The 14,515-nt window shown below is 53.9% G+C and overlaps 1 protein-coding gene across 1 annotated transcript in view; it reads right to left on the minus strand.

Moving 5' to 3' along the window:
- The window catches only part of LEXM (lymphocyte expansion molecule), a 38,768-nt gene that overhangs the window by 17,355 nt on the left and 6,898 nt on the right, over window positions 1-14,515 (minus strand). Inside the window, exons 3-10 of the mRNA XM_052638066.1 lie at window positions 14,109-14,196; window positions 13,491-13,655; window positions 13,178-13,300; window positions 7,133-7,270; window positions 6,857-7,000; window positions 5,000-5,161; window positions 3,839-3,964; window positions 1,299-1,432 (exon numbers count right to left, since the gene is read on the minus strand). Of these exons, the coding sequence (XP_052494026.1) occupies window positions 1,299-1,432; window positions 3,839-3,964; window positions 5,000-5,161; window positions 6,857-7,000; window positions 7,133-7,270; window positions 13,178-13,300; window positions 13,491-13,655; window positions 14,109-14,196 (1,080 nt within the window). The remainder of the gene's footprint in view (window positions 1-1,298; window positions 1,433-3,838; window positions 3,965-4,999; window positions 5,162-6,856; window positions 7,001-7,132; window positions 7,271-13,177; window positions 13,301-13,490; window positions 13,656-14,108; window positions 14,197-14,515) is intronic.

The following is a 14,515-nucleotide window of genomic DNA, read 5'->3' on the forward strand; positions in this document are numbered from 1 at the left end:
TCAAGGCTATGGTTTTTCCAGTGGTCATGTATGGATGTGAGAGTTGGACTGTGAAGAAAGCTGAGTGCCAAAGAATTGATGCTTTTGAACTGTGGTGTTGGAGAAGACTCTTGAGAGTCCCTTGGACTGCAAGGAGATCCAACCAGTCCATCCTAAAGGAGATCCGTCCTGGGTGTTCACTGGAAGGACTGATGCTGAAGCTGAAACTCCAATACTTTGGCCACCTCGTGCAAAGAGCTGACTCATTGGAAAAGACTCTGATGCTGGGAGGGATTGGGGGCAGGAGGAGAAGGGGACGACAGAGGATGAGATGGCTGGATGGCATCACCGACTCGATGGATATGAGTTTGGGTGAACTCCGGGTGTTGGTGATGGATAGGGAGGCCTGGCATCCTGCGATTCATGGGGTCACAAAGAGTTAGACACGACTGAGCGACTGAACTGAACTGAAAATGTTATTTCCAACCAAACTATTGATCAGCTGTGCAGGGAGGAAAAACAATCTTTTTCAGGCATGCAGTCTATCAACAATGTCACCTCCCATTATCCTTTCTAAGGAAGCCATAAAAGCATGGGAGTCAATCAAGAAGGAAGACATAGGTCCACTTTGATTAAAGACACATATATATCTATATACAAAAGCTGGTTTTCCCTGAGAGATCTGGTCCCACGGAATATGGTCTTTATGCCCTCACCAGAGTTTCCAGCAATGGAATTTCCAATTCTAAAGTTCATGTTTATTCACTGTTTAACATTTCTGAAATTGAGATTACATGGCAACTGGTGGCATGGCATCTTAGGTAAGTAAAACATGGAGGCAGCTAAAATTCCCAGGCAGTTTTACAGTTAGCCATGGTATTTCATGCATATTTTTTCTTAGGTTTCCCAACTTCCTGAGATGAGTTTTTCCAACCCCGTTTTCAACATCAAGAAATAGATGCCCCATGGTGATGGCACTCAAGGCAATCCTAGACTGTGTGGGTTGTGAGTGAGGGACTCGGTGTCCATCGAGTTCCTTTTCTCCTTACCACCAGCTATGGACAGAGTATCTCACAGTCCTCCACTCACTTGACAGCTGAGGGAAATGAGGCTCAGAGAGGTTGATCGAGGTGCCCTACCTCCCACAGCCAGCACACACCAGAGCCAGGATCTCAACTCTCCACTGCCGCAGCTGTTAGGCTGGCCCTAGGGACAGCAGCTGCGTTCCCATGGGAAGCAAGCATGAGCACACCCCCACCCAGCCCAGAGCAAGCCCCTCCGGGCCCTGGCCCCTCTGCTGGGGCTCCAGCGACACTCACTGCATGATCATCTCCCGGACTGGGTCCGAGGGGTAGCGCTTGGATCCACCCATGAACAGGGACCGGTATCGCTGCCGACAGTCCTTTGTCTCCAACATCTGGGTGTTGAGGTAGCGACCCACCCCTACAGGGTTCTGCACCAGAGAGAGGAGGCAGGACATTAGCAAGCTGGATGCCTGGCCTGGAGACTCGATCTCCAGTCTCCCCCTGTCTCCCTATTCCATCTGTTACAGATTGAATTATGTTCCCCAAAGAGACAGGTGGAGTCCTAGCCCCCAGGACCTCAGAGTGTGAGCTCATCTGGAAATAGCTACAGGTGTTACCGGTTGAGATGAGCTCATACTGGAGTAGGGTGGGTCCTTCCTCCAATGTGACCAGTGTCCTCATACACAGTGATATCTTGGCCCCCGTGTGCCCGTATCCCCTGCCCTATCCTGTTTTTGTGAGGTCTTGTGAGTGGGGAGATGGCCATTCAACATGGAGGCAGGGGCTGCAGCAAGGTATTTACAAGCCAAGCAGTTCCAAGCATCATCAGCCACCACCAGCAGCTAGAAAGAGTGCAGGAAGGATCTCCTCTACAGGTTTCAGAGGAAATGCGGTTCTGTCAATACCTGGATTTCAGACTTCTGGCTCCCAGAACTGTGAGAGGGTCAATTCCTGTTGTTTCAAGCCATCTGGTTTGTGATACTTTGTTATGGCAGCTTTGCTACCTTATATAGGAAGTTAATACCCCATCCCACCCAGAAACCTGGGTTGTAGGTATAAGCAGCCTTCGTGGAGAGGTTCAGAGGGGAGATGTTGCCTGTCCATTGTGACTGGTGGGGGCAGGAGGAAGCCAGGACAGGAACCGGCCATCTGTATAGAATCTGGACCAAGGTCAGACTGGGTCTCCAAGTGAAGACCCTCCCCCTTGTAGGAGGTGCAGGCTGGAGGTGAGAAAAGGAAGACTGTGGGGGCTTGACTGGCTCAACCTCACAAGAACAGAAAAGGGCAAGGGGTACAGGCACACGGGGGGCCAAGATATCACTGGGAGATGAAAAGGCGGAGTGGAAGGGGGAGAGTTGGGGTCTGGGGATGCGAGATGGGGCGGGGGAGCTTAGTGGGAAGGCAGATTCCAAGCAAGATGTTCCCAGGGAAACCTGGAGAAATACACAACTTAAAAATACACAGCTGCAGAGAGTGGAGGGGCAGGGCGGGGTGCCAGCCAAACCAGAGCAGCAACCATATCAGTTTCAGGAAGCTGTTCTGGGCCAGAGGAGCCCTGGGTTGTTGTTTTTTTTTTCTAAAACCATAGGCTTTTCCTTGTCCTAAACTGTAATAATGTGTCTGATCTTGGTTTCCTTGAGAGCTATATTTCTGTCCATCACCTGTGTACTGGCCCCTGTGTTTCCCACTCTGGCCCACTCCTCACTCCCACTCCCCCAGTCTTTCTGGAGTTTGTGACCCTAATGTGAAACGGACAGTGTTCTCTTGAGAGCACGTGAGACTGTTAAATTCCCACTAGACATTTTTCTAACAAGGCTCTAAGGTCCTCGTTGCCGTTTGTGATAAGTGATAGGTAATTTATTGGAAACATGTGCATACATTTATATTCAGAGGAAATTATAGTTTGCACTGTCTATTAAAACACCTTGACTGATTTAAAAATATACCCAGCTGTTTGGAAACAGGCAAAACTAACCTGTGCTAATGGAAGTCAGGACAGGAACCACCTGTGGGGGACAGACGGGGGGCGGGGGGGGGGTGGCCCTGGGGTGCTGAAAACGTTCTTCAGCCCTCTGGGGGACCACTGCATGATGAGTCCATTTTGTGACACGTCACGGAGCTACTCATTTGGGACTCCTTCTCATTTCTTTATGATTATCAGACCGCAGGAAAAGGTGGGCTTGGAAAGTAAGGGCAGAAATGAGAAACAGAACACCCAATGCCATCTAGCAAATGAAGAAGGCAGGTTCACGGACTCGAGAGCCTGGCTGTCTTACAAGAACACCAACAAACCAAAGATGACATCTTACACGCAGGGACGGCTGCCACTGGTGGGGAGGGGAGAAGGGTCAGAAGGGTCCTTGCTTCACCAGAGACGAGAAATGGGCCAACTCCCTCAGGTATCCCTGAGGCCCCAGGACAAACACAAAGAGAATGGAGGGAGCATTCCCCTGGAAAATAAGAGTGTGCTGGTTCTGGGTGATGTCCACTAGCACAGCGGTTCTCCCACTGGTCCCTGGAACAAGCACTCTCAGCATGGCCTGAGAACTCATTAGAAATGCATGTTCCCAGGCCCCGCTCCAGGCTTACTGAATCAGAAGCTCTGGTTTGTGGCCCAGCCATCTCTGTTTTAGGAAGCCCTCCAGGTGATGCTAATGCCCGCCCAAGTTTGAAAAACCACTGCCTTAGAGCAATGAGACAGTCCAGGTAGGTGTTAGTCACCCACCTGGTGGGAAAAGCAGGTGGGATCCACTCCCTCGGATCATCAGTTTCCAGGGCTGCCTGGAGAGGGTTCCCTGCCCCTCACCGTGTGTCCCCCACAAAGACCTACTCACCCAGTTTCCCATGATCATCTGGTAGACCTTCATGCCTGTCCGCTTGGAGGACAGCAGGAAGGGAGGCTGGTTGGTGCGCTTGCACTCCTTCTCTGGAGGAAGCCATGTACCGGGACCAGATGTAGCCTAGGAGTGAGGAATGAAGGCCGGGAGGCTGGAGAGGGCTGGCGGTGGTCAGCCTGGGGCCAGGGCAGGTGACCTCACCTACCTGGCAGCCCTGCGCCTGGAGCCAAGAACACTGGAAGGCACCCAGCTACCCCCAACTCACCTGGAGCCCATCCTCTAGGGGTGAAGGGGCCCTGCGGTGCCCTCATGACCCCTGCTACCTGCTCTGTCCCTGCCCATCAGCCTGACACCTCTTTCCAGGTTCCCAGGAGCGGGGGCCCTCTGGGTCTGGCAAGGTCCAGAGAGGTGTTCCAGAACCCAGCCTGGGGAGCTGAAGCCACTCAGACTTTGGAGCTCCTTGAGTGGGGCTCCACTCCCGGCTCCTTTTCCCCTTTGCTGGGAGCCTGGGCAAATCCCTTCTGATCTCTGGGCCTCAGTTTTCTATCATGAAATGCAAAAGACAATCCCTTCCTCAAGGAGGCTGAAAGGTGCCTGGCCCAGAGCAGGTATTCAGGAAGTGTTGGTACCCCTGCTCATTCCTCTCCACCCCCTCACCTTCCCAAGCCCTCAGCGATCTATGGGGGGCAGACCATGCTTGGGGGTCAACTAAAGTCCAGAAGCTACTCAGATCACTGGCTGCTGAGCCCTCAGAGAGGAGCCCACCATTCCTCTGAACGGAACAGGTGTGCGCTTCTTACACTCAGCCCACCTCTAGTTTTCCCCTCGTCCTCTCTGCAGGGGAGAGAGGGGCAGAAATGCCCGCTGAGCATTTCCCGGGTGCCAGGCTCCACGCTAGAGACTCTAGTATTAACCTCATTGAATTCTCACAGCCACCTGGTCACACTCAAGGGACAAGTGTGTAAACCAAGGCTCAGAGAGTGAGAGAGACTGACCCACTGAGACCAGTGAGTACCAGACCAGGATTGGGAACTAGGTGAGTCTGGCACCCAAACCTGGGCTTTCCCCTGAAATAGCCACCTCCATCCCACCCTGCCTCTGCATAGGGAGTCCCCTTCCAAGAAAAGAGGGAAGGAAGGCCACAGGGGGGACACTGACTAGTTTTCGGGGGCACTGGCTGAGGGTGGTCCAGTAGATTCTTTCTGTAGGGGTTTTTGGGTTGCGAGGAACTGTTGAAAAAACTCCACGCCTCTTATTGTGATGCAGGTTAAGTTCCTCCACGAAGCTCTGGAAATTCGTCAGTTCCCTGGGTCTTTTTTTCTGAGAAACAGAGGGGGATAAAAGAGATCTGTTATGCCAAGAAAAGCAAAGTCTGGGTTTCCAGACCCTCCCCACAGAGACAAGCAGGGGGTCCAGCCGGCGGCGGGGCTGGGGGGTGGGAGTCTCTAACAGCCCCCCCATGTGCCACACCCTGCAGCCCAGCTTGCCTTATCTACTTCTTCTTCCGCTTGTTTCGTGGACATTTACTGGCATTTATTCTAAGCAGAAGCGATAGTCCAAATACATACAAACCAGTGTGATGGAGGAACACTCACGATTCTTGGGGCAATGAAACTACTCTGTATGACACTATAACGGTGGATACATGTTATTATACATTTATCCAAACCCATAGAACACACAACACCAAGAGTGAACCCTAATATAAGCTATGGACTTAGGGTGATATTGTGTCCATGTAGATTCATTGACTGTAACAAATATTCCCCTCTGGTGTGGATTACTGATAGTAGGGGGCTGTGCATGTAGGGGGTACAGGGGACATATGAGAACCTGTACTTTCTGCTCAGTTTTGCTGTGAACCTAAAATTGCTCTTGAAAATGCCTATTTTTTTGATAACACAAACTCTTATCCTGTGGACTGGGCTTTGGCTGTAGGGCCTGAGGAGGGTCCAAGGACCCTGCTATGCTGAGCAGGACACCTTATCAGCTGGTCATGAGGAGGACTGGGAGGCCACAGGGAGAAGCCAGGTTGCAGGGCTGGGCCAAGAGTATTTCAGCATTTCACCACCACCCCTCATGTCCTAGCGCTCTTGATGCCTTGATCATAGGGTCTACCTCCTGCTAACACTCTGCCTAGTTTTCACTTGTGATTGTGTTTCTTTCTGCATTAAAATGTAAGTACCACAGGGGGAGGTTCCCCTGCAGCTAAACAATTACCTGGACCAAGGCAGACATGAGTTACATGCGTAACAGGGAGTTAGATAAAGTGAAAGTGTTAGTTGCTTAGTCGTGTTCAACTCTTTGTGATCCCATGGACTGTAACCTGCCAGGCTCCTCTGTCCATGGAATTCTCCAGGCAAGAATACTGAAGGGGGTTGCCATTCCCTTCTCTAGAGGATCTTCCCAACCCAGGGATAGAAGCCGTGTCTCCTGCAGTGTGGGCAGATTCTTCTAGTTGCTATGAAAGCAAAGCCCAGGGTGCTAGGGAATCACATAACAGGATCTTGGTGGGTGCAGGAAATGGCTGCACCAAGCTAAAATTCTACCTCAGTTTCTCCTCTTGGCCCTCCAGTTCTCTGCCACTAACCCAGACAGCTTAGCTGGGTCTGCAGTAGCCAGAAGTGTTTGCAAAACAGCAGGACACCCAGGCTGCATCATCCAGGTCTCAGCAGGCCTGGTGGCCCGTGTCCCTTCCAGGCCTGGCACAGTGACCACTTGCAGCTCCTCCGTAGTTCATGCTGGTGCAAACAAGAAGGGACTGGTGGTGAAGCCAGACAGCGTCCTGGGGTTCAAATCCCGGCTCTGCCTCTTCCAGCTACGTGGCTAGCCTCAATCTCCCCATCTAGCACAAAGAGCCTTATCCCTCCCTTGCTGGGAGTAGGGAGTGAGCAGGATACGGGAAGGGCCCTGTGTTCCCCCACCTCCCCCTCGCAGAGCCTGGCACACAAGGTGCTGTGGATGAGCGAGGCTGGTCTTCCTGCCGGGGAAGGCACAGCCCGTCTGGGTACAAACCTGCACAGAGTAATGTCCATAAGGCTGGGGCTTGCTTCGGTCACCAGAGAAAATGTCGTAGGGGCCACGGGTGCCCGTGATTTTTGCCAGGCACATTTCGATGCCACTTTTAAAGGTGTAAGTGCCCGGTGCCAGACCACTCCCCTGGAACACAGAGGACAATCCCTACAGGTACATCACCCTCTTGGGGCCTCAGGTTCCCCATCTGCCCTGGGACTCCCCCCACCCAGGGCTGCACAGGAAGCTGGGTGAGGCCTGGCCAGGTGAGGGGGATACCTGATGAGCCAAGGGGGGCGGCTTGTTGGCCATCCTGCACATGAGGCCCTCGGAGTGAGACCGGTTCCAGGCACTCTCCTCCAGCTTCGTGAATGGGTTGCCCTTCTCCCCATAATTTCCTGGCCCTGGATAGTAGTTCTGTGGGTGGGGGAGGGATACAAAGGCCGTTAGTCCCACTCCTTGGGCTACTGTGCGCAACTGAGGAAGAGACACCCCCCAGAGGGGAACGGGGTTTTCAGAGACCCTGCATGTTAACTGCCCTCCAGAAACACACAGCACTGCGGGCCTGCGAGCCTCTGCCACCGCTCAGGAATTCAGTTCCAAAATTCAGATTCTCAAGACTTCCATAGTGGCACAGTGGATGAGAATTCACCTGCCAATGCAGGGGACACGGGTTCCATCCCTGGTCCCAGAAGATCCCCCATGCTGCGGAGCAAGTAAGTCTGTGCACCACAACTACTGAGGGCTTGGGCTGCAACTGCTGACGCCTGTGCTTCTGGAGCCTGTGCTCCACAGCAAGAGAAGCCGCTGCAGTGAGAGGCCTGAACGCCACAGCTAGAGAGAGCCTGCACACAGCAGAGACTCAGCACAGCCAAAAAAAAAAGAAACAAAAAAGTTCAGATTCTGCCCTGGGGCCCCACTAGTCTGTCCACTTATCCCTCACAGCTCCCTTCCTAGGTCTGACACTTCAGCTAAAGTGAGGTTCTTGCTGGTCCCCAAACATACGCATTCTGCCAAACTCCCTGCCTTTGCTTGCTTGTGCCGTTACTGCCACTCTTCCTGTCTTTTTGACCTTGGAAGATTCTAGTCCTGCAAAGCCAAGTCAAATGTCATCTCTCCTGAGAATGAAGCCATCCTTCCCCGATCCCCCCAGACAGCTGCTTGCTTTGGTGATCTCAGAAATCCCATCTATTATACACACCCCTGTGTCGTAGCCTGCATTTACACAAATGGGTTTTCCACTGTTCGTGAACAGTGCTGTGATCTGGAGGTATCTGGAGTCCCAGGTTCGAATCCTGGCCCTGCTGCTTCCTAGCTGAGTGATCTTTGGCATGCCACTTAAAGATCCTCCTTAGCCTCATGGTTCATATTGTAAGCACAGGGACGCAGTACTTTCTTCCAGGGTAATGAAAATGAAAGGAAATAATGTCTTTAGAGCCTCTTGCACATTCTCAGCCCATAGCACGTGCCAACATCTGGTAGTCAGAGTTGGGTGGCTATCTTGACAGAGGGGGTTGGGGGAGTGGGAAGTGGTGGAGAAAGAGGTAAGGGAGGATTAGAACTGTGGCTGGAATGACCATCTGGATCGGAATGACTCTGGCTGCAACAACTGCCAGGGTCAGAGGTATGGCCTTTCTGGGTGTAATGAGGAGAGCCGCCCTGCAGGGTGGGTGGGTAGATGGGTGGGTGGGTGGGTGTGTGGGTGGGAGAGGGGCTGTCTTGGGTAAAGATCCGGCAGGATGTTTGCTGCTGCGTTGCATCTTTTAGCCACACGGAGTCGCTGCTGCTCCACAGATGATGGCTCAGCCCTGCCTCCCTCCAGCCCCTGGAACCTCCCGGAGAGCAGCCCAGAACCAGGCCAGGCAGAGAGGACAGGGAGCTCTGCTGGGACAGTCAGGCCGCAGTGGGCATCAGATTTGTTCACCCTCAGAGGGGCAAGACTGCACTTTGCCTTCTTCCAGGGCCCAGGGTTTCCAGGTATGTTCAGGAGAAAAGCGCCAAAGTAGGAAGGTGGGTCCTGGCATCAAGTACTAGGTGATTTACAAGCCTTAACATCTTGGCCCTAGAGACAACCTGACGAGATCAGATCAATGCCACTGAAATTAACAGATGGGGAAACTGAGTCTCAGAGAGGGAAACCTTGTGTCCAAGGTCCCCCCTCTGGAAAGGGGCGTGAGTGCGTGCTGAGTCGCTGCAGTCGTGTCTGACCTCTGTACAACCCCACGGACTGTAGCCCACCAGACTACCAGTCCCTTGGTGCAGACAACAAGGGACTAGTGGTGAAGCCAGACAGCGTTCTGGGGTTCAAACCCTGGCTCTGCCTCTTCCAGCTGCGTGGCTAGCCTCAGTCTCCCCATCTACCACAAAGAGCCTTATCCTGCCCTTGCTGGGAGTGGGGAGTGCTGTTCCTGCCACTCTTCCTGTCTAAGGCAAGAATACTGGAGTGGGTTGCCATTTCTTTCCCCAGGGGATCTTCCTGACCCAGGGATCAAGCCCAGGCCTCTTACATCTCCAGCACTGGGAGGTGAGTTCTTTACCACTAACGCCAGTGCAAAGGTTTTAACTTCTAAATCCATGTGTGATCTTTCTGATCCTCTACTGTGTCCCAGACAGTGAGCATCATGACCTCTGGGGAGAACTTAGACGTGAGGGTCATAAAGGAGCAAGACCAGCTGCTCAGGGAGCTCAGAGGCCAAGAAGAGCCCAGTGCTGACACTCTGTCAACAAAGCGTCACCTCTCCCTTCGACCCTTCAGGATCAGAGGTGCAGTACACATGTGGGCTGGTGTAAACGCCCTTGATTTTAGCTAGAATGTTGTTTCAGGCCTTTGGGGATCCCCAAGCAGGAGTGATTAATTCTGGGGGGAGAGGTGTGTGGGAATGGAGAAATTGTCACTTGTAATTTTTTTCAGCTGGACCTTGAAGAAGATCCCAGAAGATGAAGGGGGAGGGACAGGTCCCCCAGGTAGAGGGGGCAGGAAGAGCACCTTTGAGACAATGGGAGAGGTATGCTAGAAGAGAGTGGGATGGCCCTGAAAGCTGAGCAGGGTGTCCAGACTTGATTCTGAGGTATGGGGGGTACTTAAGAAGGTGCACAGCAAAGATAAATAAATAAAAAACAACTATGATGCTGTCTCAAGGGAGGAAAAAAAAAAGAAGAGGGTGGTGGGAGGGTGGGGCCTGGGAAAGAGGAGCCGAGGAGAGAAACTGATGAAGGGACTCCAAAGCTGGGAATCTAGGTGTCCCCACAGCCCAGGGAAGGCAGAGCATACTAGGAGGGGGATGGAGGCAGATCCCAGGCCAGCAGAGAAGGCGTTGACTTTGCAGGGTGTGGTTCATCAGCCCCATCCTCTCTGGGGAAGGATTCACAGGCCCTCAAGCAGGCACCCAGAGCTTTGACGTTGGCACTGGGGAGGCCCCCACGGGCAAGTCAGCAGCCTGCACAGGTGGCATCTGTAGGCCTGTCCCACCAGCAGTGGGGGTACGACTGCAGGGACCAGAGGCCAGAGGAGGCACAGGAGGTCCCCAGTCCAGGACTCACAGCAAGATGACAGTGAGAAAAGCAGGCCTTGGATGTGAGCTCCCCCTGCTCAGTGCCTTCTCCTTGAAACTCACCGTCTGGCCCTGAGCCCAGGAAGGCAGCTCAGAGAAACCCCGCAGGGCCTAGTGAGTTACCGCAGCAGCAGATATGAGGACCAGAGGGGAGGAGAGACAGCCAAAAGGGAGGGACAGGCCATGGGACCTTCACCTGCTCAGCCAGCCCTCCCAGAAGCCCCAGTGTTGAGGACCAGGGCACAGGAGGAAACAGCTAGCATCTGATTCATTCCCCCAAATCCTCTGCCTTCAACGGGGCTGGGCTCTGACATCAGACCTGTCCTCCACATATCGTCAAGGGACAACGCAAGTGAGTCAAGTGCGGTGGTTATGCGTGGATACCTTGGATTCAATCCTGCCTCTTCCACTGAGTAGCTCTGTGATCGAGGGCAGTCACTTAACCTCTCTGTCTGTAAAGAGGAGATGACAGTGCCTGCTTCACAGGTTGCTGTGAGGACTGCATTAATTAGTACACTAGAACGGTGCCTGGCGCGTGTCAAGTGCTGTGTTAAGTGTCGGCTATTATTACTTTAGATTTGAAGGTAATGACTCATTTTCCAGTGCCTCCAGACAGCCCCTCTCCCTACAGGGCAGTTACAGCTTCTGCACCTGAGGACGCATGTGTACATCCCCTGAACGGGGCAACGAATAATCTCTAGGCTCCATAGGAGTTTTCACAGTGGAGAAGTGTGGAGGAAAGGCCCTGCCTTTGTGGTTGGACATTCCCTCTCCGTGCCTGCTTGGCCCACTGGGGCAAGACGTTTATCCTCTCTGAGCCTCCAAGGGCTGGCCTGGAGTGGTTATGAAAAGAAAAATCAAGAGTGTTTCAGAGAATGGGTACTTAGCAGGCAGGTGTGCCCTTAGTCCACAAAGCCCTACCTCGTGCCTACTATGTGCCAGGTGCTGCGAGGACCGGGAAATTCTGCAATGAATCAACCAGGCAGATGTGCCCACCCTCAGGGGCTGCTGTGCTTTGGGAGAAAGACACACTGAACACAGCCACAGTCGGGGCTCCTGGGACAGGGTGGCATCTCACAGGATCGGGTCAGACCTCAGGTCAGAGCTGAGGGGGGTAGAGGTAGTCCTTAGGTGAAGGGGCTGCTGGAGGAAGAACAGCACTTCCGGTAGAGGAAGAGCAGGGGCAAAGCCCCCGTGCTGAGAGCTCACGGCACACTGAGGAGCGAGGAGGGTGGGGTGTCCAGCACAGCATGGGGGCTGGGGAGGGGCAGTGCTGGCAGTGTGCATGTCACCCCATCTTTGCCCTTGCTGCCTTATAGAGGCAGTGCCCATTCAGTGTCCTCCCCCCATGAGATGACCATCCCCACCCACACGACACCACGCAGGCCTCTTGCCGCCCCAACTCTCACCGCCATCACCTCCTATCTGAATGCCTCCAACCCCACCCCCATAAGTGTGTCATCAGCCAACCCCCCCCCCCCCCCGCCAACATCAAAACCCTTCTCCACTGTCCTCCAACAGCACCTGGAATCAAACCTGAGGCCTCCACCTTGTCAAAGGTCCTCATGTCTGGGTCCTCACCCCTCTGCTCTCGCCTCCTCCACCCTGACTCACAGATTCCATGAGTCTCCATTGCTCACCTACACAGATTTGGCTCAAATGCCACCTCCTTCCAGAGGTCTTCCCTGCTGCTGCTGCTGCTAAGTCACTTCAGTCGTGTCCGACTCTGTGTGACCCCATAGACAGCAGCTCACCAGGCTCCCCCGTCCCTGGGATTCTCCAGGCAAGAACACTGGAGTGGGTTGCCATTTCCTTCTCCAATGCATGAAAGTGAAAAGTGAAAGTGAAGTCGCTCAGTTGTGTCCAACTCTTCGCAACCCTATGGACTGCAACCCACCAAGCTCCTCGGTCCATGGGATTTTCCAGGCAAGAGTACTGGAGTGGGGTGCCAGGTGCCATTTATAGGGTAGTCAGGGAATGGCACCCCACTCCAGTACTCTTGCCTGGAAAATCCCATGGATGGAGGAGCCTGGTAGGCTGCAGTCCATGGAGTTGCGAAGAGTCGGGCACGACTGAGTGACTTCACTTTCACTTTTCACTTTCATGCATTGGAGAAGGAAATGGCAACCCACTCCAGTGTTCTTGCCTGGAGAATCCCAGGGATGGGGGAGCCTGGTGGGCTGCCGTCTATGGGGTTGCACAGAGTCGGACGCGACTGAAGCAACTTAGCAGGGAAGACCTGACTACCCTATAAATGGCACCTCCACCACTCGTATCCCTCCCTGTCTCATTTTTCCTCATGGCTCAGATCATATGTGATTTGCTTCTTTGTACTGTTGTTGCTACCACTAGGACCACAGCTCCATGAGGGCAGGGACCTTGTCATTGTCACTGCTGGAACCCCAGGGCCTAGAACAGTGTGTGGCACTAGAGGGCGCTCCATCATTATTTGCTGGGTAGATGGCTGTAGCGATGGATGGGTTTGCTGCCTGCCTACTGTGTACCTGGCTTTGTGTTGGTGACTCAAAGATGAACCAGACCCTTTCTTGCCATCAGGGAGCTCCTGGTCTGGTGGGGGAGACAATAGGACCCTACGACAGCCAGTGGGCTCAAAGAGGTGGCACTGGAAGCAGAGGGGCTGTGGGGTCTCAGAGGAGAGCCTAGCCAAGCCTGGCGAGGAGCCCATAGGTGAAAGGGTGCTTCCAGCCCCAGCCAGGTGCATGCTCCAGAGGAGAGAGTGGGAGGGCTCCCACTCCAGTATGAGAACACCTACCCCAGTGAGTCCTCGGAAGCGGATCTCCCCAGAGCTGAGCAGCCCACGAGTGCTGCCTGGTTTTGACTGCAGCTCTTCTAGGAAGTCTTTGAAGTTGTAGGAGCCAGGCCCCAGCTTTTCCTTCTGCCCCAAGAGAACAGAGAAGAGGTAAGAACTTTACACCCGTGCCTATGTGGGCAGGAGCCCAGGGTGTGGTGTGTTCCTTAAAGGATGAGCTCTACCTGGGCGTGGAAGGACACTGCAGGCTGCCCTAGGGCTGCACAGGAGGACCCGGTGCCCGGGATGGGGCGGGATGGGGCCCCAGGGGCCTCACCTGCTGCCGCTTCTCTTTCATGATGGCCTGGTACTGGAAGTGGGGCAGCTGGGTCAGCCGAGTGGCTTCCTGGGCCTTGGCCCAGCCTGTGCCCACCTCTTTCTTCAGTTTCTTGTTGCTGAAGCAGGTCTCCTTAAAGCCATAGGTCCCAGGTCCTATGTGGGACTGAGCCAGAATGGAGTCAGAGCGGGGCCAGGCACACCCACCAGTCCAGCCACAGAGCAAGTCCTTGCCTGCTGTCACCCTGACCTGAGAATGGACAGGCAATGCCTGTGGGGGCCCTCCTGCAGCCCCCAGCCTGGCACTCAAGCTGTGACCCTGACATCCCCTGTCACTAGCCCCCTTGCACTTTAGAGAGGGCCCATGGCCAGTCTGTGCAAAAGCTGCCAGTGGAACCCACTGTCTCTGTAGTTCCAACCCACACTCTTTTCACTACAGTCTTGTGTTTATCAGACACCTTGAGAGACCAGCTCTGAGCTAAGCCCTGAGCTGTGGACTGAGCACACCGAGGGGTATGAGGCATGCCCCTTCCACAGCTGAACTCATCTGCCATGGTGGGGGACTCACAGGGACAGTGCCCAGACCACGTGGGAGAGTCAGGAAGCTGGGCAAACTCACCATGTCCACAGAGTAGACCCTGGAGTACGGAGCTTCCGTGAAGGTGCTTAACTTCTTCTGGTTGGGATAAACAGCGGAGACATCAAACCTGGGAGGACAGACACCCATTGAAAGGCACATTCCTGATGAGGGATGTTCTAGGGGGCAGGAGAGTTGGCATCCCAGGGGAGGTGACTTTGGAGCTGGCCCATAAAGAATGAGATGAACAGGGCTGCTGCCTCCTCGTGGCCTTTGTACTTCTGTTCCCTCTCCCTAGACTCCACCCGAGTCTGGTCACCTACCCCCTGCTGAGGACCTTTACTCAAAAGTCACGTTCTCAATGCAACCCCACCCCCCTTCCAGCACCTGCCAGCTCCTCTCCACTGTCTGTTTTTCCATAGCCCTTATCACTATCTAACACTTTATAT

Source organism: Budorcas taxicolor, chromosome 3 (genome assembly GCF_023091745.1).
Source record: "Budorcas taxicolor isolate Tak-1 chromosome 3, Takin1.1, whole genome shotgun sequence".
NCBI lineage: Eukaryota > Metazoa > Chordata > Mammalia > Artiodactyla > Bovidae > Budorcas > Budorcas taxicolor.